Below are 24,368 nucleotides of genomic sequence, written 5' to 3'. Positions count from 1 at the left end.
CACTAGTAACCAGGATAAACATCGGGTAACTAAGCGCAGGGTCACACTTAGTAACCCGATGTTTACCCTGGTTACCATCCTAAAAGTAAAAAAAACAAACACTACATACTTACCTACAGCCGTCTGTCCTCCAGCGCTGTGCTCTTCTCTCCTCCTGTACTGGCTGTGAGCGTCGGTCAGCCGGAAAGCAGAGCGGTGACGTCACCGCTCTGCTTTCCGGCCGCTGTGCTCACACAGACAGTACAGGAGGAGAGCAGAGCACAGCGCTGGAGGACAGACGGCTGTAGGTAAGTATGTAGTGTTTGTTTTTTTTACTTTTAGGATGGTAACCAGGGTAAACATCGGGTTACTAAGCGCGGCCCTGCGCTTAGTTACCCGATGTTTACCCTGGTTACCGGCATCGTTGGTCGCTGGAGAGCGGTCTGTGTGACAGCTCTCCAGCGACCAAACAGCGGCGCTGCAGCGATCCGGATCGTTGTCGGTATCGCTGCACCGTCGCTAAGTGTGATGGTACCTTAAATTTAAAAAAAAAAACTAGTTTTACTGATTTGGCATTTTAAATTATCAACCAGGATCACATGGCTTGTATAGATAGCTATGTTTGAGTCAAGTCTTGTCGAATTGACTTGTCTTGAGTAGCATTTCATCCTGCTTTCATACAACCGGTGATATTTGTGTGCATAGGTATAGAGAGAGATCCTCAGAGATAGGTGGACTAGTTTGTTGCATGACAATTGTAGAGAAAAATTAAAATCCATAAAGACCTCACATTGAACATATGGGATTAGTAATAGCTGGGGAAGTGAAAAAGAGATGACATTTCAACCTCCATGGAAGTAGGGCCTCCTGCAGTGACCGGGTAATTACAAAATTAAATCTCCTCTGAGAACCAGACACCAAGGCTAGGATTCGTATATTCTGAAGCGGAAAAGTACACTTTGAGGCAAGAGCTTCCGCTGTTCAAAATACTGGTCCCAGAATTTTTGAAGCCAGTGGTCAGTGATGACTATTGGGGTTTGCATCGATCCGATATTTATGAGATATATTTTCAGTGTCGTAGCAAACTGACGAACATAAAGCATTCACTCACATCACCGTAAGGCTGGCAGACCACATCCATCTTAATAATCAGATGAATGATGCTATACATGCTGTATTTCTCTCTAGAAAGGTACAATTGTGATAGGAAACATGACGATATCTCCCTGCTTGGACTCCCAGGGGCGAAGATATCCTGGAATTTGAGAATCTCCTAATCCTCTAAAGGCCTAGCACACCCCACAACCAGCCCCCCATATGAGCTCATCAAGGGGAGCTATATAGGCTTAACCTTGAACTAATAAAAATCAGGGTTTGTGGGTTTCTGTCATTGTTCGTTTTCTGGGAGGCACAGTTTGCTGGGAGTGTTCCATTTTCCTAATCGGAGTGCTTCCTTCCTTAACCCCTTTACCCCCAAGGGTGGTTTGCACGTTATGGACCGGGCCAATTTTTACAATTCTGACCACTGTCCCTTTATGAGGTTATAACTCTGGAACGCTTCAACGGATCCCGGTGATTCTGACATTGTTTTCTCGTGACATATTGTACTTCATGGTAGTGGTAAAATTTCTTTGATATTTCTTGCGATTATTTGTGGAAAAAAACGGAAATATGGCGAAAATTTTGCAATTTTCCAACTTTGAATTTTTATGCAATTAAATCACAGAGATATGTCACACAAAATACTTAATAAGTAACATTTCCCACATGTCTACTTTACATCAGCACAATTTTGGAACCAAAATTTTTTTTTTGTTAGGGAGTTATAAGGGTTAAAAGTTGACCAGCAATTTCTCATTTTTACAACACCATTTTATTTTAGGGGCCACATCTCATTTGAAGTCATTTTGAGGGGTCTATATGATAGAAAATACCCAAGTGTGACACCATTCTAAAAACTGCACCCCTCAAGGTTCTCAAAACCACATTCAAGAAGTTTATTAACCCTTCAGGTGTTTCACAGGAATTTTTGGAATGTTTAAATAAAAATTAACATTTTACTTTTTTTCACAAAAAATTTACTTCAGCTCCAATTTGTTTTATTTTGCCAAGAGTTACAGGAGAAAATGGACCCCAAACCTTGTTGTACAATTTGTCCTGAGTACGCTGATACCACATAAGTGGAGGTAAACCACTGTTTGGGCGCATGACAGAGCTTGGAAGCGAAGGAGCGCCATTTGACTTTTTAATGCAAAATTGACTGGAATTGAGATGGGACGCCATGTTGCGTTTGGAGAGCCACTGATGTGCCTAAACATTGAAACCCCCCACAAGTGACACCATTTTGGAAAGTAGACCCCCTAAGAAACTTATCTAGAGGTGTGGTGAGCACTTTGACCCACCAAGTGCTTCACAGAAGTTTATAATGCAGAACCGTAAAAATAAAAAATATTTTTTGTAAAAAAAATGATCTTTTATTCGGACTCCCATGACAGCACTACGAGAGAGGGGATCCGCCCTTCAGGAACAGGAAACCTACAGATACAAAAGGGCGGTACCTCTCCCCATGCATCAGTTGGTTTCCTGTTCCTGGAGGGACAGGATCCTACAGATTTCATCTCGTAAGGAGCCCAGGCCGGCCGGTCGAATCTGGTAGCGGGGGGGTCTCCTACCTCGACCGGTGCGGAAAGTCCTGGAGACGCCACGGTGGTCCAGGCTGGACTGCACGTCAGTGGCGTTGGCAGCAGGGAGCAGGGTCCGGAGGATTCCTTGTCTCCGAGAGCCGGCGTTGGTAGGTTTCATTTCCCCCCCCTGGGTCAGGCGGTGTGGTGCGGTGGTACAGTTGCGGCGTCGGAAGTGGAGCGCCGTCCGGAGCACTGCTGGGCATTCCCGGCGTCCTGCATCGCTCACTGAGCGTTTCCGGAACGCTGGGGCGCCGGGGGGTGGAGCCGGCAGGCGCTTCCGGTTTGCGGTGGGCTGCGCATGCGCGGTCTTTTCCAAAATGGCGGCGCCCATGGTCCGGTCGCCGGTTTCTTCTGCATTACCACCGCTAACATCCCAGCTGCAGCCTGATCATCAGGAACCAATGGGGAACACGCCAGGTGGCCTGCTGACCGGAATACAGGGGATATAAGCAGGTGTTGGCGATAGAACCCTGCTTTTGGCCACAGTCTCATCATGGCAGATGATGGTGAGCAGCAGCCTCAGCTTCTGGATAAAGTGCGGCAGGAAGCCGTGGGAAAGGAGCATGTCAGAAGTGACCAGTCCAGCCGTAAAAGCTCGTCCAGGCAAGGATCTAGAGCTTCGACTGGCAAGGAGCCCCCTCGTGTTCCGGTACCTTTTTCTTTGGCGTACACTGGTAAGTGATCTACGTGAATGTTCACTCAGTGACGTGGGCCCCTTATACTTTGTCATTCTAGGGGAAGAGAAGTGCAAAGTCGAAACATAAGGAGTGTGCCCTATGTGAAGTTCCTTTACCAGATTCCTACCCTAAAAAATTGTGTGCCTCCTGTATACAACAGACGGTGAGGTCTACAGGAGTGGAGGGGTTGAGTGACATCAGGCTAGATAGATGGTATCTCCCTTATTGTCCTCCCCTAGGTAGCGGAAGAATCTGCTTCTACGGCTAGTCTAAAGGAGATGATCCGTATGGAAGTTAAGGAATCCCTGCGGTCTTTGTCCCAGGCGGGAAGTTCAAAACAAAGAGCTTCGGTGATCTCAGACTCTTCGGAGGAAGATAAAGAGGAGGGTTCTTATGGCTCGATTCTCTCTTCCTCGTCATCAGAAGAGGACTCTGGCCGATTCTGTCTGCCTCTAGACCGGGTGGATAAACTGGTCAAGTCGGTCAGAGGCACGATGGGCCTAGAAGAGCCTAAGACTCAGCCTTCCCGTCAGGAGCTAATGTTCAGCGGCTTGGAACACAAGAAACGCAGATCTTTCCCGGTGAATGATAAAATTCAAGACCTGATTCTCCGGGAGTGGAAAAAACCGGAGAAGAAAGGTTCTTTGCCACCAGCTTTAAAGCGCAGGTATCCCTTTGAAGATGCGGCTGTGGATACCTGGGACAAGGCCCCTAAATTAGATGCTGCGGTGGCGAAAGCATCTAAGAAAGCAGCATTACCTTTCGAGGACATGGGTTCCCTTAAAGACCCCCTTGACAGGAAGGCGGATACCTTCCTTAAAGGTACCTGGGAGATGGCAGCCGGATCTTTGAGGCCAGCAGTGGCTGCGACTTGTACAGCCAGATCCCTAATGGTCTGGCTGGAATAGTTGGAATCCCAGCTTAAAGAAGGCGCTTCCAGGAATTCTATTCTAGGTGCGCTTCCAGTGATTCAGGATGCTGCGGCTTTCCTGTCAGATGCATCGGTGGACTCGGTCAGAATGGCAGCCAGAGCAGCAGGACTCTCCAACGCGGCTCGTAGAGCCTTATGGTTGAAGTGTTGGTCGGGGGATATCCAGTCAAGATCCAAGTTATGCGCTATCCCATGTAAAGGGGAATATCTCTTTGGGCCAACTTTGGATGAGCTGCTCGAAAAGGCTGGGGATGATAAGAAAAAATTCCCGAATTTGTCATCAGCTTCTTACCGGCGTCCATTCAACAGGAGGAGATTTGGTCGTGGAAGGAAGCGCGCGTCCTCACCCTCTAGAGAAAATTTTAGATGGGAGGATAGACGCAGGAAAGGTACGGGTTACATGTTTCGCCGTTCCTCAAATGAACGTAAGAAACCAGACCAATGACTAGCAATCCCTGTGGGAGGGAGATTGTCAACCTTCTCTTCCGCATGGACTAACATCACGAATAGTGACTGGGTCCGAGGTATTATATCGGAAGGCCTAAAATTGGAATTTGTTCACTGGCCTCGGGATAAGTTTATGCTAACCCCCTTGCGTTCTTCCACTATTGAGCAGACGGCCCTAGAGTCAGAGGTCATGACTTTATGCCGTAAAAATGTACTGATTGAGGTTCCGGAGTGAGGAAGAGGATTCTACTCTCCTCTTTTTCTGATTCAAAAACCAGACAAGTCGTTCAGGACTATTATCAATCTTAAATCCCTTAATGAATACCTGGTTAATACCACGTTTAAAATGGAGTCAATCAGTTCTGCAATAAAGATGTTGTTTAAGCACTGCTTCATGGTAGTTGTGGACTTAAAGGATGCATACTATCATGTTCCTATCCACGAAAACTTTCAGAGGTTTCTACGTGTGGCGGTGTCTATGGGAGGTATTGTTCGCCATATTCAATTTAGAGCCCTTCCCTTCGGCCTCTCAGCGTCTCCCCGGGTATTTTCTAAAGTAGTTGCGGAGGTTATGGCGCACTTACGTGAATCCGATATCCTCATTGTCCCGTATCTGGATGATTTCCTAATAGTGGGGAACTCAGTAGACCATTGCCTGGCTCAGGTTAAAACAGCTATATTTAAACTGGAAAATCTGGGCTGGATCGTAAATTACGATAAGTCCCGTTTGCAACCCCTAAAGACCCAGAGGTTCCTAGGGCTGCTGTTAAATTCCGAGTCTCATCAATGCTGTCTTCCACCTGATAAATTACTTCATATCCAACAACAGGTGTTAAAAGCAATTAATAAACCATCCATGACCCTTAGACAGGCTATGTCTTTGTTAGGTTCCCTTAGTTAAATAAATAGGGCAGCACACTGCAGCGCCAAAACATGCAAACTTGAAAAAACGAAATTTGAACTGCATTACTGCACTAGAAATATGAAAAATGAGAGCTTTTAGCGCACAAAAATGGCCAATTTTATGTGTACCTCGTAGCCACGTTAAGGCATCTCTCTTATACGAGGTCCTACGTTTGACCTACCTCACTGAGAATAAACGTCTCCATCTGAATGGGTACATGTAAAAACCTCTTCTTGGACTCAAATTATAGTAGGTCCAATACCCCTCCACATAGAGAGAGAATTTGAGTCCAAGAAGAGGTTTTTACATGTACCCATTCAGATGGAGACGTTTATTCTCAGTGAGGTAGGTCAAACGTAGGACCTCGTATAAGAGAGATGCCTTAACGTGGCTACGAGGTACACATAAAATTGGCCATTTTTGTGCGCTAAAAGCTCTCATTTTTCATATTTCTAGTGCAGTAATGCAGTTCAAATTTCGTTTTTTCAAGTTTGCATGTTTTGGCGCTGCAGTGTGCTGCCCTATTTAGTTAACTATATGCGAGTTGGCGACTCTGGGTTCAGCACCTGTTCACACTCAGTCTATGTTTGGATGTGCAGGTCAGGTTTTTGAAATGTATTCTCTAGCCTTCTGATCGTGCACTCCCCGCCTCCTAGCTTCAGGTGTTTTAATTATAGTAGGTCCAATACCCCTCCACATAGAGAGAGAATTTGAGTCCAAGAAGAGGTTTTTACATGTACCCATTCAGATGGAGACGTTTATTCTCAGTGAGGTAGGTCAAACGTAGGACCTCGTATAAGAGAGATGCCTTAACGTGGCTACGAGGTACACATAAAATTGGCCATTTTTGTGCGCTAAAAGCTCTCATTTTTCATATTTCTAGTGCAGTAATGCAGTTCAAATTTCGTTTTTTCAAGTTTGCATGTTTTGGCGCTGCAGTGTGCTGCCCTATTTATTTAACTATATACGAGTTGGCGACTCTGGGTTCAGCACCTGTTCACACTCAGTCTATGTTTGGATGTGCAGGTCAGGTTTTTGAAATTTGTTAGGTTCCCTAACTTCCTGTATCCCCGCCGTCCGTTGGGCCCAATTCCACTCCAGGCCTTTACAGTTTGACGTACTACATTATGATAGAGTCTTACAGGGTTCCTTGCAGGGTCAGATGACATTAAGTTCAGGGGTTCTTGCATCTCTTAGATGGTGGCTAGAGGAAGACAATCTGTCAGCTGGAGTTCCCTGGGTGACTCAGGTGACTCGGGTAATCACAACAGACGCCAGCCCCACGGGGTGGGGGGCACACATGGGTGTTGTTGTAGTCCAGGGTCTATGGGACCCCCAAACATCTGCCTCTTCCAATCAGAAGGAGTTGATGGCAATTGAATCCTCAATTAAGGAACTCCTCGTGTATCTACAGGGTCACCATGTCAAAATCCTCTCCGACAATCAGGTGGCAGTGGCCTACGTGAATCACCAAGGTGGAACACGCTCCGAGTCCCTGATGGAAATAGCGGACCGCCTGCTTCAGATAGCGGAAAACCATTTTCTATCTTTAACAGCAGTACACATAAAAGGGAAGGAAAATATAAAGGCGGACTTTCTAAGTCGAAACACCTTAAGACAAGGAGAATGGTCTCTGAACACAAAAATCTTCAACCAGATTGTTCGCAGGTGGGGTCATCCAGAGGTGGACTTATTTGCCAACAAGGACAACAGAAAAGTGAAAAAATTCTGTTCCTTAAATCCCAGGGAATATCCGCTGGCAGTGGATGCCTTCCTGATCAGATGGGATTTCCGGTTGGCTTACGCGTTTCCCCCGCTAAACCTGTTGCCTCTGGTGGTCAGAAAGATAAGGGAGGATCAAGCGAGAATCATACTGATCGCTCCGTTTTGGCCCCGAAGGGCTTGGTTCTCCTGGCTCAGGACCATGTCGGTGGAAGACCCCTGGGTACTGCCGGACATCCCGGACCTACTTCATCAAGGTCCGATCAACCATCCACAAGTGAAGGGTCTCCATTTGACGGCATGGTCTTTGAGAGGTCACTGTTAAAAAACAGAGGATTTTCTCCAAATCTCATTGATACCCTTATGAAGAGTAGAAAACTCATAACAACTAAGATCTACTCTAGAACTTGGAGGAAGTTTCTGGCCTCTTCAAATTTTAATATCGAAGAGGGTTTACCAATTAACCAGATTCTAGAATTCCTGCAGAGGGGGCTAGAGCTAAATCTATCCACAAGTACTCTAAAAGTACAAGTCTCAGCCCTAGGGGCCCTATTTTCTTGTAACATTGCTGGTAATTATTGGGTATCAAGATTCATCAAAGCAGCTAGTAGATCCAGACCTATACACAGGAATAGGTCAATGCCTTGGGATCTCAATCTAGTCCTCTCAGCCTTGACTAAAGAACCGTTTGAGCCCTTACATTCAGCCTCACTTAAATTACTATCCCTCAAAACAGCATTCTTGGTGGCGATTACATCTGCTCGTAGGGTAGGAGACATACAGGCTCTTTCTAGGCTCTCCCCCTATACAGAGTTTCTACAGGACAGAGTAGTCCTCAGACCAGATCCAGCTTATTTACCTAAAGTGGCCTCAGATTTTCATAGATCTCAGGAGATAGTTCTACCATCATTTCTCCCTAATCCTTCTAATTCCAAAGAGGAGTTACTCCATACGTTAGATGTTAGGAGGTGTCTCTTAGAATATATATCAGTCACTGATGCTTGGAAGAGAGAGGAGGCGTTGTTTCTATCCTTCCAAGGTCCCAGGAAAGGTCTTAGAGTGTCAAAGTGCACGTTAGCAAAGTGGATTAGGGAGGCTATCTCTCTGGCTTATACTGCAGGTGGAGGTCCTGTTCCGCAGAATCTGAGGGCACATTCCACTCGGGCCATGGCTGCATCCTGGGCTGAGAGATCTGGAGTCTCCATCGACCAGATATGTAAGGCGGCTACGTGGTCATCCCCTTCCACCTTTTTCAAACACTATAGGTTGGACTTGGGGTTCTCTTCTGATCTCACCTTCGGGTTAAGGGTGCTGCAGGCTATAGTCCCTCCCTAAGGTAGTTTACATCTCTGTAATTCTCTCGTAGTGCTGTCATGGGAGTCCGAATAAAGCATTAAGCTACTTACTGGTAGCGGCATTTTTCGGAGGCCCATGACAGCACCCTTAGTTCCCTCCCTATTCACGTGGGGGTTGCACTTCCTATAATGTATATAATGAGATAGATAGATCTCACGTATGGTATATAGTTCAATATGATGGATTATTTTTGTACATAAACTGGATATAATGTATATTTGTGTGCTACTAACCGCGGTAGTCCTCTCAGGCTCTAATATACAACTGATGCATGGGGAGAGGTACCGCCCTTTTGTATCTGTAGGTTTCCTGTTCCTGAAGGGCGGATCCCCTCTCTCGTAGTGCTGTCATGGGCCTCCGAAAAATGCCGCTACCAGTAAGTAGCTTAATGCTTTCGCCCCCAATTTTTTATTTTCCCAATGGTAAGAGAAGAATTTGGAACCAAAAAGTTGTTGCACAATTTGTCCTGAGTACTCTGATACCCCATATGTGGGGGTAAACCACTGTTTGGGCGCATGGGAGACCTCGGAAGGGAAGGAGTGCCGTTTGACCTTTCAATGCAAAATTGACAGGAATTGAGATGGGACGCCATGTTGCGTTTGGAGAGCCACTGATGTGCCTAAACATTGAAACCCCCCACAAGTGACACCATTTTGGAAAGTAGACCCCCTAAGGAACTTATCTAGATGTGTTGTGAGCACTTTGACCCACCAAGAGCTTCACAGAAGTTTATAATGCAGAGCCGTAAAAATAAAACAAATTTTTTTTCCCACAAATATTATTTTTTAGCCCCCAGTTTTGTATTTTCCCAAGGGGAACAGGAGAAATTGGACCCCAAAATTTGTTGTGCAATTTGTCCTGAGTGCGCTGATACCCCATATGTGGGGGGGAACCACCATTTGGGCGCATGGGAAGGCTCGGAAGGGAAGGAGCGCCATTTGAAATACAGACTTAGATGGAATGGTCTGCAGGCGTCACATTGCGTTTGCAGGGCCCCTAATGTACCTAAACAATAGAAACCCCCCACAAGTGACCCCATATTGGAAACTAGACCCCCCAAGGAACTTATCTAGATGTGTTGTGAGAACTTTGAGCCCCCAAGTGTTTCACTACAGTTTCTAACGCAGAGCCATGAAAATAAAAAGAAAAATTCCCCCCAAAATTATTTTTTAGCCCCCAGTTTTGTATTTTCTTGAGGGTAACAGGAGAAATTGGACCCCAAAATTTGTTGTCCAATTTGTCCTGAGTGCGCTGATGCCCCATATGTGGAGGGGAACCACCGTTTGGGCGCATGGGAGGGCTCGGAAGGGAAGGAGTGCCATTTGGAATGCAGACTTAGATGGAATGGTCTGCAGGCGTCACATTGCGTTTGCAGAGCCCCTGATGTACCTAAACAGTAGAAACCCCCAACAAGTGACCCCATATTGGAAACTAGACCCCCCCATGAACTTATCTAGATGTGTTGTGAGAACTTTGAGCCCACACGTATTTCACTACAGTTTATAACGCAGAACCGTGAAAATTAAAAAAATCTTTTTTTTCCCACAAAACTTATCTTTTAGCCCCCAGTTTTGTATTTTCCCAAGGGTAACAGGAGAACTTGGACCCTAAAAGTTGTTGTCCTATTTGTCCTGAGTACGCTGATACCCCATATATTGGGGTAAACTCCTGTTTGGGCACACGGGAGAGCTCGGAAGGGAAGGAGCACTGTTTTACTTTTTCAACGCAGAATTGGCTGGAATTGAGATCGGACGCCATGTTGCGTTTGGAGAGCCCCTGATGTGTCTAAACAGTGGAAACCCCCCAATTATAACTGAAACCCTAATCCAAACACACCCCTAACTCTAATTCCAACGGTAACCCTAACCACACCTCTAACCCTGACACACCCCTAACCCTAATCCCAACCCTATTCCCAACCGCAAATGTAATCCAAACCCTAACCCTAACTGTAGCCTTAACCCTAACTGTAGCCTTAACCCTAACTGTAGCCTTAACCCTAACTGTAGCCTTAACCCTAACTGTAGCCTTAACCCTAACTGTAGCCTTAACCCTAACTGTAGCCTTAACCCTAACTGTAGCCTTAACCCTAACTGTAGCCTTAACCCTAACTGTAGCCTTAACCCTAACTGTAGCCTTAACCCTAACTGTAGCCTTAACCCTAACTGTAGCCTTAACCCTAACTGTAGCCTTAACCCTAACTGTAGCCTTAACCCTAACTGTAGCCTTAACCCTAACTGTAGCCTTAACCCTAACTGTAGCCTTAACCCTAACTGTAGCCTTAACCCTAACTGTAGCCTTAACCCTAACTGTAGCCTTAACCCTAACTGTAGCCTTAACCCTAACTGTAGCCTTAACCCTAACTGTAGCCTTAACCCTAACTGTAGCCTTAACCCTAACTGTAGCCTTAACCCTAACTGTAGCCTTAACCCTAACTGTAGCCTTAACCCTAACTGTAGCCTTAACCCTAACTGTAGCCTTAACCCTAACTGTAGCCTTAACCCTAACTGTAGCCTTAACCCTAACTGTAGCCTTAACCCTAACTGTAGCCTTAACCCTAACTGTAGCCTTAACCCTAACTGTAGCCTTAACCCTAACCCTAATGGGAAAATGGAAATAAATACATTTTTAAAAATTTTTTTACTTTTCCCCAACTAAGGGGGTAATGAAGGGGGGTTTGATTTACTTTTATAGCAGGTTTTTTAGCGGATTTTTATGATTGGCAGCCGTCACTCACTGAAAAACGCTTTGTATTGCAAAAAATATTTTTTGCGTTACCACATTTTGAGAGCTATAATTTTTCCATATTTGAGTCCACAGAGTCATGTGAGGTCTTGTTTTTTGCGGGACGAGTTGACGTTTTTATTGGTAACACTTTCGGGCACGTGACATTTTTTGATCGCCTTTTATTCCGATTTTTGTGAGGCAGAATTACCAAAAACCAGCTATTCATGAATTTCTTTTGGGGGAGGCGTTTATACCGTTCCGCGTTTGGTAAAATTGATAAAGCTGTTTTATTCTTCGGGTCAGTACGATTACAGCGACACCTCATTTATATCTTTTTTTATGTTTTGGCGCTTTTATACGATAACTATTTTATAGAAAAAATAATTATTTTTGCATCGCTTTATTCTGAGGACTATAACTTTTTTATTTTTTTGCTGATGATGCTGTATGGCGGCTCATTTTTTGCGGGACAAGATGACGCTTTCAGCGGTACCCTGGTTATTTATATCTGTCTTTTTGATCGCGTGTTATTCCACTTTTTGTTCGGCGGTATGATAATAAAGCGTTGTTTTTTGCCTCGTTTTTTTTTTTCTTACGGTGTTTACTGAAGGGGTTAACTAGTGGGCCAGTTTTATAGGTCGGGTCGTTACGGACGTGGCGATACTAAATATGTGTACTTTTATTGGTTTTTTTTTTTAAATTTAGATAAAGAAATTTATTTATGGGAATAATATATATATATTTTTTTTCATTATTTAGGATTTTTTTTTTTTTTTTTTTTACACACTTGTAAAAAAATTTTTTTTTACTTTGTCCCAGGGGGGGACAATACAGACCGGTGATCTGCCAGTTTGCTCAGCACTCTGACAGATCACCGATCTGTCTGAGAGCAGTGCAGCGTTACCAAGTGCCTGCTCTGAGCAGGCACTTGGTAAGCCACCTCCCTCCCTGCAGGACCCGGATCCGCGGCCATATTGGATCCGGGACTTCATGCAGGGAGGGAGGTGGGAAACCCCCGGAGCAACGCGATCACATCGCGTTGCTGCGGGGGGCTCAGGGAAGCCCGCAGGGAGCCCCCTCCCTGCGCGATGCTTCCCTGCACCGCCGGCACATCGCGATCATGTTTGATCGCGGTGTGCCGGGGGTTAATGTGTCGGGGGCGGTCCGTGACCGCTCCTGGCACATAGTGCCGGATGTCAGCTGCGATAAGCAGCTGACACCCGCCCGCGATCGGCCGCGCTCCCCCCGTGAGCGCGGCCGATCGGCTATGACGTACTATTCCGTCCTTGGGAAGTAAAGCCCACCCCACATGGACGGAATAGTACGTCTAATGGCAGAAAGGGGTTAAAGATGAGAGCCAGAGGAGTATCAGTAGAAATTAGAATCAGTATATCAGGTAAAGAGCTCTGACCTCAACCAGGGTGATTAACAAACAATGTGAATCCCATATGTACAGTGAGATATAGAGTGTTACTAAAGGTACCTTCACACTGAGCAACTTTTGAACGAGAACAATAGCGATCCGTGACGTTGCAGCGTCCTGGCTAGCGATCTCGTTGTGTTTGACACGCAGCAGCGATCAGGATCCTGCTGTGACATCGCTGGTCGGAGCTAGAAGGCCAGAACTTTATTTTGTCGCTGGATCACCTGCTGTCATCGCTGGATCGGCGTGTGTGACGCCGATCCAGCGATGTGTTCACTTGTAACCAGGGTAAACATCGGGTTACTAAGCGCAGGGCCGCGCTTAGTAACCCGATATTTACCCTGGTTACCATTGTAAAAGTAAAAAAAAAAAAACAGTACATACTCACATTCCGGTGTCTGTCACGTCCCCTGCCGTCAGCTTCCCACACTGACTGTGAGTGCCGACTGTAAAGCACAGCGGTGACGTCACCGCTCTGCTTTACGGCCGGCGCTTACACAGGATGCAGGAGGAGTGCAGGGAAGCGGACGCCGGGGACGTGACAGACACCGGAATGTGAGTATGTAGTGTTTTGTTTTTTTTTACATTTACAATGGTAATCAGGGTAAACATCGGGTTACTATGCGCGGCCCTGCTTTCCAGCCATTGGCTGGGGGAATTTTACCATGTGCGTTCTGCCCCTTTAATAGCAGGGCATCGCCCACTAAGTGCACCACCAGGAACTATAGCGCACACAACAGCGGGAGGCAGGGAACACACCAGGGATCACGTCGCGCAGTCAGGGCGTTGAGTATCTCAGCGTTGCTGCATTGTATGTCGTAAATATCTTAGCTATATATTCCATTCACTGAAATCGGAGGTGTACATACTATAGGCTCACTGTGGCTTCCCCAATGACTGGCCTTGTAGTGGAAACAGCCACGTCGTCAGTTAATTGTGTAATTGTCCTGACGATTGGAGGCAGCAGAGTTTCCTTCCCTGAAATATTGGTGAAAGTAGTGGGATCTGCATAATCTCTCCTTTACAAACTGATGGCAGAGATGGGATCGGCACAATTCCCCCTGCCGTTATCCCCACAGGCATAAAAGTTGACATTTCTGAAAATTTAAAGGGTCTTGTTTTCATAATAGGTTAAAATTATAAATTGGTTGTAAAAACAAGCTGAGCTTGTAACAAAACATTCTATCCTTTGTCAAGAACATGAATGATTGTTAATTCTGAAACTAACTGCTTGTTGCCTAGGTCATTTGTGGCCACCTTTACCATGGGGCCAGTTTTCTAGGCAAGAAGTTCAGGGCTCTGCGCTGACGTCATTAGGCAAAACTTAGGTAAAGCATTGCTCAGACATGTGTGAGTGGCTGCATGTCTCCTGACCCAAACTTGACAGCTTCATATATGCCTTATGAGCTGTCAAGTTCTATTCAGGAGACCCTTGGCCTGTCCATGCATTGTGGTCCATACTCGGACTGTTTATCACTGCTGTCCGAATGAGGTTTTAAGGTACCGTCACATTAAGCGACGCTGCAGCGATACCGACAACGATCCGGATCGCTGCAGCGTCGCTGTTTGGTCGCTGGAGAGCTGTCACACAGACCGCTCTCCAGCGACCAACGATGCCGGTAAACATCGGGTTACTAAGCGCAGGGCTGCGCTTAGTAACCCGATGTTTACCCTGGTTACCATCGTTAAAGTAAAAAAAACAAACACTACATACTTACCTACCGCTGTCTGTCCCCGGCGCTGTACTTCTCTGCTCTGGCTGTGAGCGCCGGGCAGCTGGAAAGCACAGCGGTGACGTCACCGCTCTGCTTTCCGGCCGCTGTGCTCACAGCCAGAGCAGAGAAGTACAGCGCCGGGGACAGACAGCGGTAGGTAAGTATGTAGTGTTTGTTTTTTTTACTTTAACGATGGTAACCAGGGTAAACATCGGGTTACTAAGCGCGGCCCTGCGCTCAGTAACCCGATGTTTACCCTGGTTACCAGCGAAGACCTCGCTGAATCGGCGTCACACACACCGATTCAGCGATGTCAGCGGGAGATCCAGCGACAAAACAAAGTTCTGGACTTTCTTCCCCGACCAGCGACATCACAGCAGGGGCCTGATCGCTGCTGCCTGTCACACTGGACGATATCGCTATCCAGGACGCTGCAACGTCACGGATCGCTAGCGATATCGTCTAGTGTGACGGTACCTTTAGTCTAAAGATTTTGGCAGGTGACTCTGTTCTGGTGTGAAGTGAGGAACAAAAAAAAAAGGATATTAAACTTAGAGATTCTCGATCCTTCATTTTAATTCTTCCCAAACCTGCTGGCAGGATGGTCCGGACACCCTCATATACCATTTGTTGGGCTCACTTTCAAACATGTTATTTATCTGGGGGTTCATGGAGGCAGATCAGGCCTTGACACGAAAAGCTATGCTGAGTAATAACGAGAATCTTGTTCAGCACTGGACCAATCCCAGAAGCTCGTTAGATAATGAACTTCTGTTTAGCTATTTTGGGTTATTTATTAAAGTTTATAATGATCACTGAAAACAAATGTCGGCTGTTGACTGCTGTTTAGACTCCACTACTTTATTTCCATTATCTGAGGATTGGTTATTTTAAAATCTTGACTAAGGCTACTTTCACACTAGCGTCGGACTCGGCCCGTCGCAGTGCGTCGGGCCGACTTTCCGACGCTAGCAGTGAATGCGCCGCACAACGGGGGCAGCGGATGCATTTTTCCAGTGCATCCGCCGCCCCATTGTGAGGTGGGGGCGGAGTTCCGGCCGCGCATGCGCGGTCAGAAATGGCGGACCGTCGGCAGAAAAAAAACTTTACATGTAACGTTTTTTGCTCCCAGCGGTCTGCCACAACACGGCGCAACCGTCGCACGACGGTTGCGACGTGTCAATGCGTCGCTAATGTTAGTCTATGGGGCAAAAACGCATCCTGCAGACAACGTTGCAGGATGCGTTTTTTCCCATAAACAACGCATTGCGACATATTTAAAAAAACACAAGTGTGAAAGTAGCCTAACATGTTTGGTATGGAAGGGAGGTGTGACTGAAAGTGAGCTGTTCTGCTCAAACATGACAACCCTTTGGTGTCGGCTGCTTTCACACATCAGTTTTTTGCCATCAGTCACAATCCGTCGAATGTTGAAAAAAAACTGAATCCGTCGCCGGATTCCGTCATTTGACGGATCAGATGCCATAGGCTTCCATTCTAGCAAACGACGGATGGCGACGGAGTCCATTTTTTTTCGACGGACACAAAAAAAAGTTACTATGTCTGTTTTCTCTGGCCACTGGATAAACAATTTTCGACTCAACTGGCGAACGACGGATGAAACGTGAGGCCATGGGCGCTAATACAAGTCTATGAGAAAATACAGATCTGGCGGCAACATTCGCCGGATCCGTTTTTTTTTTTTTTCAAAATTCGCAGGATTGTGCCTGACGACAAAATACTGATGTGTGAAAGGGGCCTTAGAAGTTGATTTGCTTAAGGAAAAACCGTTCAACATAGATGAATGCGTGTTGAACTATTCCATGCACTGAATTAATTTATATTTGAAGTGAATTAGCACATAAAGTATGGTAATAGTCACTAATACATTCTCTGTGGGTAAAACAGATGTCACAGGGCATTTTTTTGCTCTAAAATAGTATGCACCCTCTGAAGTTTGGTTTGGGTATTTGTATGATGTGTAGCGTAGGGCGCTAGACACAGACGAAGCACTAGTCTCCCTTTACGCCCCAGCACACTATATGAAAATGTGGGTCCTGGCTGGGTATGTTGACTGGTGCTGTGAGTGACTTGCGCCCCTGCAGGCCACAGGTAGCCGGTGTTGTGGGCTGTCCAGGACCATAAGTTCCACAATTAAAAGAGAGAGACCATCGTTCCAAAAAATAACTTTTTTTTTTTTTTTTTTCTCTCCTTACACTTAACGTTAACTCAGTAAGGGCTCATACTCGCGAGAAATACAGACAAGTGCAATCCGCCAAAACATCGGATTGCACTCGGACCAATGTTATCCTTTTTTATTTATTTATTTTTTAAACGCAACGGTGTCCTTTGAAAAAGCTGGTAATTCATGTCTGGCGTACAGTATCACAGTGACAGGTTAGAATAGGATAGATAGAATATATATCTCATATCAGAGGAGAAAAACGAATGGAATATTTGGTAGCCGAGACCCTGGAGATTTTCCGACGCTGGGGGGCGCTATACACTTATTCCTCAGCGACGTTTAACGGCGCTGAGGAATAAGACCCTTTAACTGTCACTGGCGTATCGGTGGTTGTTGAGGGGTTAAATGTCCTGTTATCTCTGTGTAAACAGTGATGGTAGTGTACACTCCAGAACAAACCACCAATGGCTGAATGTGGAACAGCAAAACTAGTGCTGAGCTTTAGGCTATACTCACACATTGTTTGTGCTGCGCTTTTTATGAACATTATAAGCTGCGTTTTACAGTACCAGCAAAAGCTGAGATTTCAAAGATCTCTCTATTCTGATGAGGGAGCAATATACAAGCAGAAATGTGAGCTTTCATTACAAGTACTACCTACTGAAAACTTCTTATGACCTTCATCTGGCTTTGTTTCTTTTATAGGAAAAGACATTAACAGCCCAAACATGACATGCAATGTAATTTCTCCGGGGCTCGGTGTGCTATCTGATGATGAGGAGAGTCCAGTGTTTGAATCTACAGCTGCTGACTGTGCGGCGGGTGTCCGGAAAGATCTCCTTGATGATTTCTCCTGCATTTCACCCGGACTAGGACAGACTTCTCTGGTATGGATGAGTGGTTTAGACCTTTGACAAGTTACATATAAAAGTTATGCTTTAGGCCTCATTTAAGTTAGGCTACGTTCACATTTGCGTTGTGCGATGTTGCGTCGGCGACACAACGCAAACAAAAATGCACGCTAAAACGCATAGTTTTGCGACGCATGCGTCCTTTTTTGCCGAATTTTGGACGCAAAAAAAAAATGCATCTTGCTGCGTCCTCTGCGCCCTAAGGCTTGTGGCAAAAAAACCGCATGCATCGCCATGTTAATTATAGGGGCGCATGCATCGCCGCGGCTGCGCCCGACGCAGCCCAGCAGAACGCAAATGTGAACGTAGCCTTAGTTTATGTACGCGTTTGTATTTTTCATAGAACATGTACCCATTATAGTTTCTGGAGCTGTTTTGGTTTTTATTGTCGTCCCCCCCCCCCCCCCCCCCACGCATACCGGTCCATGAAAAATTGCAATATTTGCGATGGCTGTTTTTTACCTTTTTGATGGGTTGGCAATGCTTTTGCAATTTTATTTTTCATATGAGAAAATCGCTGATGGTAAAAATGGACACATTGACCAAACAGTGATGAAAATCTGAGTCTATACACTGTTGGAAATGGTCCATATTTTGCTTGTGAAGAAAATCACTGGTGTGATGAGCTGTCTAGATTATTATTCAAATACTACCAACAAACACTGCTAAATGCAGTGTAAAAATAAAAAAAGCCTTAGGTTCAGTTACCACAAAAAGTACATTTGTTTGTTTTTTTATGAAAAGGTAAATACAAGTTTTAAGTGCAATTTTCCCCATAAACTTGAATAAGATGTGGACAATCTGCAGCAAAAATATCTACCGTAATTTTAGTGCGTTTCTGCAGTAAAGGCGCATATAATCTGAACATGTGTACCAATAGTTCAGATTTTATAAAACTATCAGAAAATTTCCAAAATCAAAGCAGTTTAATTTAAAACATGGCATACCAAAAAGAGATAAAAATCACACTTGAAAAAATTGTAATAAAACACAATGAAAAACCGCAAGTAGCCTAAACAAACTGGTGCAGCAGAAATGCTTCCAAAAGTGTGCAGTATCATAAACGCACCAAATGCTCATGGTGGAAACTTGCCTCACTGGCAATCCTGCTGATGGCTTGCAGGATATTTGGTTTTTCCATTTTTAGAAGCCCACAAAGCAGCAATGTTTAATTTTGTCACTAACAGATATCTGGAGTTATTTCGCAAAATGAAGGTGCTCACATTTTATTTATTCTTTCTTATTTATACTTCTAGATATCAGCTAATGAAAGCACCGATAAAGTTATGGTATATGTCAGGATTCGACCATTTGTAGATAGTGAGCTAGAGAAAAAAGAAGACCAGGTAAGGAAAATGAGCGGTTTCTGTGATGGTTGAAAGCCAATTAATGGTGTGTGTTTTGTGTTCCTTCACGCCAAACTTTTTTTTTTTATTTATGTTTTTCTCCCTTAACAGGGTTGTGTTGTGGTAGAGGATCAGGAGACATTGGTCTTGAGAGCCCCCAAAGACTCTCTTGCCATGAGACACATTGAACGTTGGCAGGGACAGAGTGCGCACAAATTTACATTCTCTCATGTAAGGAAATTTATATCACGTTTCCAGACTTTATTTTTTTTTTTTGTTTGTGTTAGTGGTGGTTCATTGTGTTCTTCTCAATAGATTTTTGGACCAGATGTTGGACAGAAACAGTTTTTTGATGAAACTATGAAGCATATGGTAAAAGATGCCCTAAATGGTCAAAACTGGTTAGTGTATACATATGGAATAACCAACTCGGGAAAAACATACACTATACAAGGCAAGTTAGTTCGGTGTGGGTTTTTTTTTGTTTGTTTTTTTTCAGATTTGCATTGTCTCTGTATCCTATATTTGTTTTTAACTCACCAGGGACTAACAAGGATGGTGGTATTCTTCCTCGCTCCATTGCCCTTATTTTCAATAGTGTTCAAGACCGTCTGTACAAAAGTTCAGACCTCAAACCTCTGTCCAATGAGGTAATCTGGCTGGACAGCAAACAAGTGCGTCAAGAAGAGCTAAAGAAAGTTTCTCTGCTCTGTAATTTGCGTGAGGTGAGTGCAGCTATGTTAGTCATGTTGTCCATAAACTAATAAATGAAGCAAAGATTTAAAGAGTGTGTCATTTTAAAGGCTGTCTCTTGAGCAACTATCCATTCTGTAATGTCTGTATTTTCTGTTCGTTTGGGGTCTTATTTGGCTGGGTAAGGAAGCGGGGACACTCTCAAGTGACATTTCTTGTCAGTGGGAGAGGTGTAGCATTGCAGAGCGTGTGCTGAGTGTTTTAGTTCCACTAAAACACATTCAGCTTTCATCAGTGTAGACTTCAGAACAAACCTCTATTACTATATACATATAGAGAAAAATGGGTTATTTGAACACATACGTCAGGAAAGTGAGTCATGATTAGGAGAATTGCTTGTGGGGGCTGGTTGGTGTTGTGTTTTTTTTTTTTTTTTTGTAAGATTTGCGTCAGCAGCTTGTAAGGACCGGAGAAGGAGGGTAGTGAGCAGCAAACTGCTATGTAGAAATCAGTTGGCTGTAGAGACTTCACTGGTATGTTAGACATTCTCTTCTCTCTTGTAATGTAACTGCTGTGTGCACTCATTCAGGCTATAGGGGCCAAGCTCCATGTGAATTCTGTCAAGGGAGGCCAAGCTCCATGTGTACGCTATGTAAGATAAAAGCTCTCATGACAGCAGATAGAAAAAGCAAGTAATTTGCAAACTTGCTTATTTTCATGCTGTCTAAAGCAATTTAATAAAATGAGAATACCCTTTAATGTTGTCTCCATCATCCATATATCAATAGTGCAAATGAAGATTGTAAATTTCTGTAACAGATAAGCAGTCAGTACTACAATGCTGATCATTCACTCTCGAGTTTTACTGGTAACTTGTGACTTTGGAGATTCCAAGTGAGGATACGCTTTTCTAGCTACAGACAGGTTACAAAAAAGTCTATATGGAGTGGTGAAAGAGGCAGAGGCAGACGCCCACAGAGATGATGCTGCTTCTAATTAGTGTCGTGCTATTTCATCCCAGTGCTGGATTGACTCATTACTGACCTTTGATGGTGCTACTTCTATGTGTGAGGGTTGGAAACCAGGATTTCCTATCCTATGTATGCTGTGTATGGGAGACATCCTAGCAGCTCACTCAAAGTTTAGGAAAATGGGCTATAGTTGTAGATTTGAAGGCTGCAGAGGATAAAAATGATAGGAAGTAATATCCTTATTTATACATGAGATTTAATTATTTTTTATTTTTTTTGTAAGGCAACCTGTCATTAGATTCATGGTGTTCAAACCACAAGCGACATGAATTAGAGCATAGCTCAGCAATTGCAGCCAGATATGTCTCTTTAAATGCTATGGCGTATTGGAGAAATCCTAGTTTGAATACCCACAAAGGGAGAGGTTCTGTCAAACTGGAGCTTTGCTGGAAGAAGCCAGCCGGAGGACAGCATTGGGCGGGTCAGGTCTCTCCCTATAGTCCCAACAATCTGTTCAAACTAGGGTTTCTCTGAAACACTGCCAACCTCTTGCAGTTATTTCTTCCATCTCACAGCCAGACTGTGATTCATGCATGATTTGGGAAGCATGAATCCAATAAAGATGTCCTGGTTTAACATATTGATCACCTATTCCTGCATCAGTTTCTCCTTTTCAAATGAATAGGAGATAAACTGGAGTATTCGGCAATGGCCAGTGAACAATGTATGGAGCTGCAGTATCCTGCTTCATCCATTGCTTACTTCTAGCTGCTGCCAGAGCACACATCAGCTAGTTGGTGGGGACATCAGGTTTCAGATCCTCCACCAATCACACCTTGATGATCTATACAACGGATACAGCAGCTTATATTTTGGCTTTTGCAGGAACAACTTTTCACACCTATGAAAAGTGGCGGCAATGAATCTCGGCTACGAGCTGGCTCTAGTATGAGCTTTGACAGTGGTATTGGTGGTCTCTCTTCTACAAACCATGAAAACCAAACAAGCAGTCAGCTTGAAGGTACCATTGTTCTTCATCGGGATCCCTACTATTTATTTGTATTGGCGATAATCGGCAATTTTAACGGTCAACCTTTTATCTCCATGACAGAGACCACTTCACATTGGGGACCGCAAGATGCTGTTTCACTACATGACCCTGCTGATGTGCAGATTTCAATTTGGGTCTCATACTTTGAAATTTACAATGAATTTGTATATGATTTACTGGAACCATTGCCATCTGGGCCAAATCGCAAACGAACCACACTGAGACTGTGTGAGGACAGGAATGGAAATCCCTATGTTAAAGGTAACAAGACTTGGGTTAACACATATTTCAGCTCCTGTTTTAAAGGAATAATACATTTAGTGATTATTTAGGTATATTAAAACAAGCTTGCCCAGAATTTCATGAACATGCAAATCCTGTGAAACCAAGCTGAAAAAAACCCTAATACATGTTTCGCCTTACTTAAACCCTGACACTTCCTTTTCAACACCGTTCTCTGTACCTCTGTTTGGTCTAGACTGGACATGAGCGAATATCGTTGGCTCACTAATAGCGCTTACCAAATAGCTGCATCGGGAACCCGGATACCTGAATCGTTCCTAATGATCAGCTGTTCGGTGTCGCGGCTGTGTGACAGTCACAACACATGCATGGAGAGCCTGTGTGTTGTGCCTCTCACTCAGCCGCGACACATGCAGCGCCGAACAGCTGATTATCAGGAGCGATTCAGTTATCCGGGCTCCCGCTGCAGCTTTTCGGTAAGCTCTGTTAGCGAGCCGAATAAGGAGGGAGCCAACGATATTCCCTCATATCTAGTCTAGACAGACGTGACCACTGCAGACCATCTTATGTGATGGAATGGTAAGTGGTTTGGCTAGTGATTGGCTCCAGTGGTTGCATATCCATTTGGAACATGAGTAGCAGAGGAATAGTATAGTGAGGATTACCTATTTTATTTTACAACATTCTGTGGCTGGACAAGGCTCTTAATTGCAATGGTTTTATGGATTTTCTACCTTATTTGCCTTTTTTGAAATTGATAATTAAGCGTATATATGTTATCCTTCAACAGATCTAAACTGGATTAATGTTCAGAATGCTGATGAAGCTTGGAAAGTGCTGAAGGTTGGAAGGAAAAATCAAAGCTTCGCAAGCACCCACCTAAATCAGAATTCTAGCCGAAGGTGAGATTAAATGCATGTTTGTCAATAATTCAATGATTTTATTTTAAGCAATAGTTTACTTTATAAGGTAAAATTGTTTTATTTTCTCACCTTTTTTAGTCACAGCATCTTCTCCATTCGGATTCTCCACTTGCAAGGCAAAAATGATTTCACACCAAAGATTAGTGAGTAAGTACATCCTTTTTAACTTGATCACTTCATATTTTACAAAATGCAACGCGTGTGCTCAGATTTTATTTAATTGGCTGCTCTTGTGTTTTCCCTTATTTTATTTATTTTATTTTTTTTTAATACATGCTATTTTAAAAGGTTAACGTTCTGTGATTTGGCTGGATCTGAACGATGCAAAGATCAGAGAAGCGGGGATCGGCTAAAGGAAGCTACAAATATTAATACATCTCTTCATACTCTGGGCCGCTGCATTTCTGCACTGAGACAAAATCAGCAAAACAAGTGAGATTACTATGTGATGTGTTGGCTGTACATTACATGTTCTTTGGTTCATACATACTGTACATCCTGCTTTCAAACACTTTAAAAATACTATTTACTGACTGCTCTGAATCCTGTGTTTTTAAATCAAGCTCAACTCCATGTAGGAGATTGTGCACTGAGAAAAATTGTACCATTTTAGTTGTTGAACAAAATGCTCCTCTGAAGAGGAGTGCGTCTCACAGTGCTGCTCTTTTCTCCTAGACTGAGGCAGAATGTGGTTCCATTCAGGGACAGCAAATTAACCCGTGTCTTTCAAACATTCTTCACGGGGAGGGGAAAATCTTGCATGATTGTGAATATAAATCAATGCTCTTCTACCTATGATGAGACCTTACACGCTATGAAGTTTTCAGCCATTGCAAGCCAGGTAAATAAACTGAAGTATCACCTAATTAAAATCTACTAAAATGTATTTTATGTACATTGTTCTAAATGGAGATATATAAATGTATTTATTGTATTCCTTAGCTCTGTAATAAACAATGTCTATAGATGACTCTTGGACTATTATAAGAGTAAAAAACCTATATAGAAAAGAAAAATCCTCCATACACAAGTTGTGTGAAGACTAAATAATTTTGTTGGAACACACAATTTTTAAAAAAGATTAAAAAATGGAGATGTAAACAAACCAGACAGAAACTGAAAGCAAGCAATACTGGGTAGGTGGATGGGTTATGTCCAAAATTATGCATGAAGTACAACGCCTTTCAGAACAGACTCTAATTCATATATGAGCAAATGCATAAAGTGATAAAGAGTAACATTCAAGTGAATAAAGTGTAAGATGCAAATAATTAAGGTGCAAAGAAGAACATAAATGTATTAGCTGGACACTTCTGGGGTTTGTCTCTGGTTACTCCTAGCAAAGCTTAATGAGGTTAAGAAGAATTCAGAGACAAAGAATTTTTGCACACCATAGCTCAAAGTAAAATAGATAAGTAGTATCACATAGAGACATATAGATAAGTCCAAGCCAGGAGATCTACTATATAATTGTCTAAGG

At 44.0% G+C, this 24,368-nt stretch overlaps 1 protein-coding gene across 3 annotated transcripts in view; it reads left to right on the top strand.

The window, feature by feature from the left end:
* The window catches only part of KIF20A (kinesin family member 20A), a 93,084-nt gene that overhangs the window by 2,983 nt on the left and 65,733 nt on the right, over window positions 1–24,368 (top strand). For all 3 annotated transcript variants that reach the window (XM_069764337.1, XM_069764339.1, XM_069764338.1), the window contains exons 2-12: window positions 17,456–17,637; window positions 18,918–19,007; window positions 19,119–19,238; window positions 19,323–19,461; window positions 19,551–19,732; window positions 21,557–21,692; window positions 21,783–21,983; window positions 22,756–22,867; window positions 22,967–23,035; window positions 23,177–23,320; window positions 23,564–23,729. In XM_069764337.1, coding sequence (XP_069620438.1) covers window positions 17,479–17,637; window positions 18,918–19,007; window positions 19,119–19,238; window positions 19,323–19,461; window positions 19,551–19,732; window positions 21,557–21,692; window positions 21,783–21,983; window positions 22,756–22,867; window positions 22,967–23,035; window positions 23,177–23,320; window positions 23,564–23,729 — 1,518 coding nt within the window. In that variant the 5' untranslated portion in view covers window positions 17,456–17,478. The remainder of the gene's footprint in view (window positions 1–17,455; window positions 17,638–18,917; window positions 19,008–19,118; window positions 19,239–19,322; window positions 19,462–19,550; window positions 19,733–21,556; window positions 21,693–21,782; window positions 21,984–22,755; window positions 22,868–22,966; window positions 23,036–23,176; window positions 23,321–23,563; window positions 23,730–24,368) is intronic.

This window comes from Ranitomeya imitator, chromosome 4, assembly GCF_032444005.1.
Source record: "Ranitomeya imitator isolate aRanImi1 chromosome 4, aRanImi1.pri, whole genome shotgun sequence".
NCBI classification, from domain to species: Eukaryota; Metazoa; Chordata; class Amphibia; order Anura; family Dendrobatidae; genus Ranitomeya; species Ranitomeya imitator.
The sequence above is the reverse complement of the archived record's forward strand: the minus strand, read 5'-3'. Positions and strand labels throughout refer to the sequence as shown.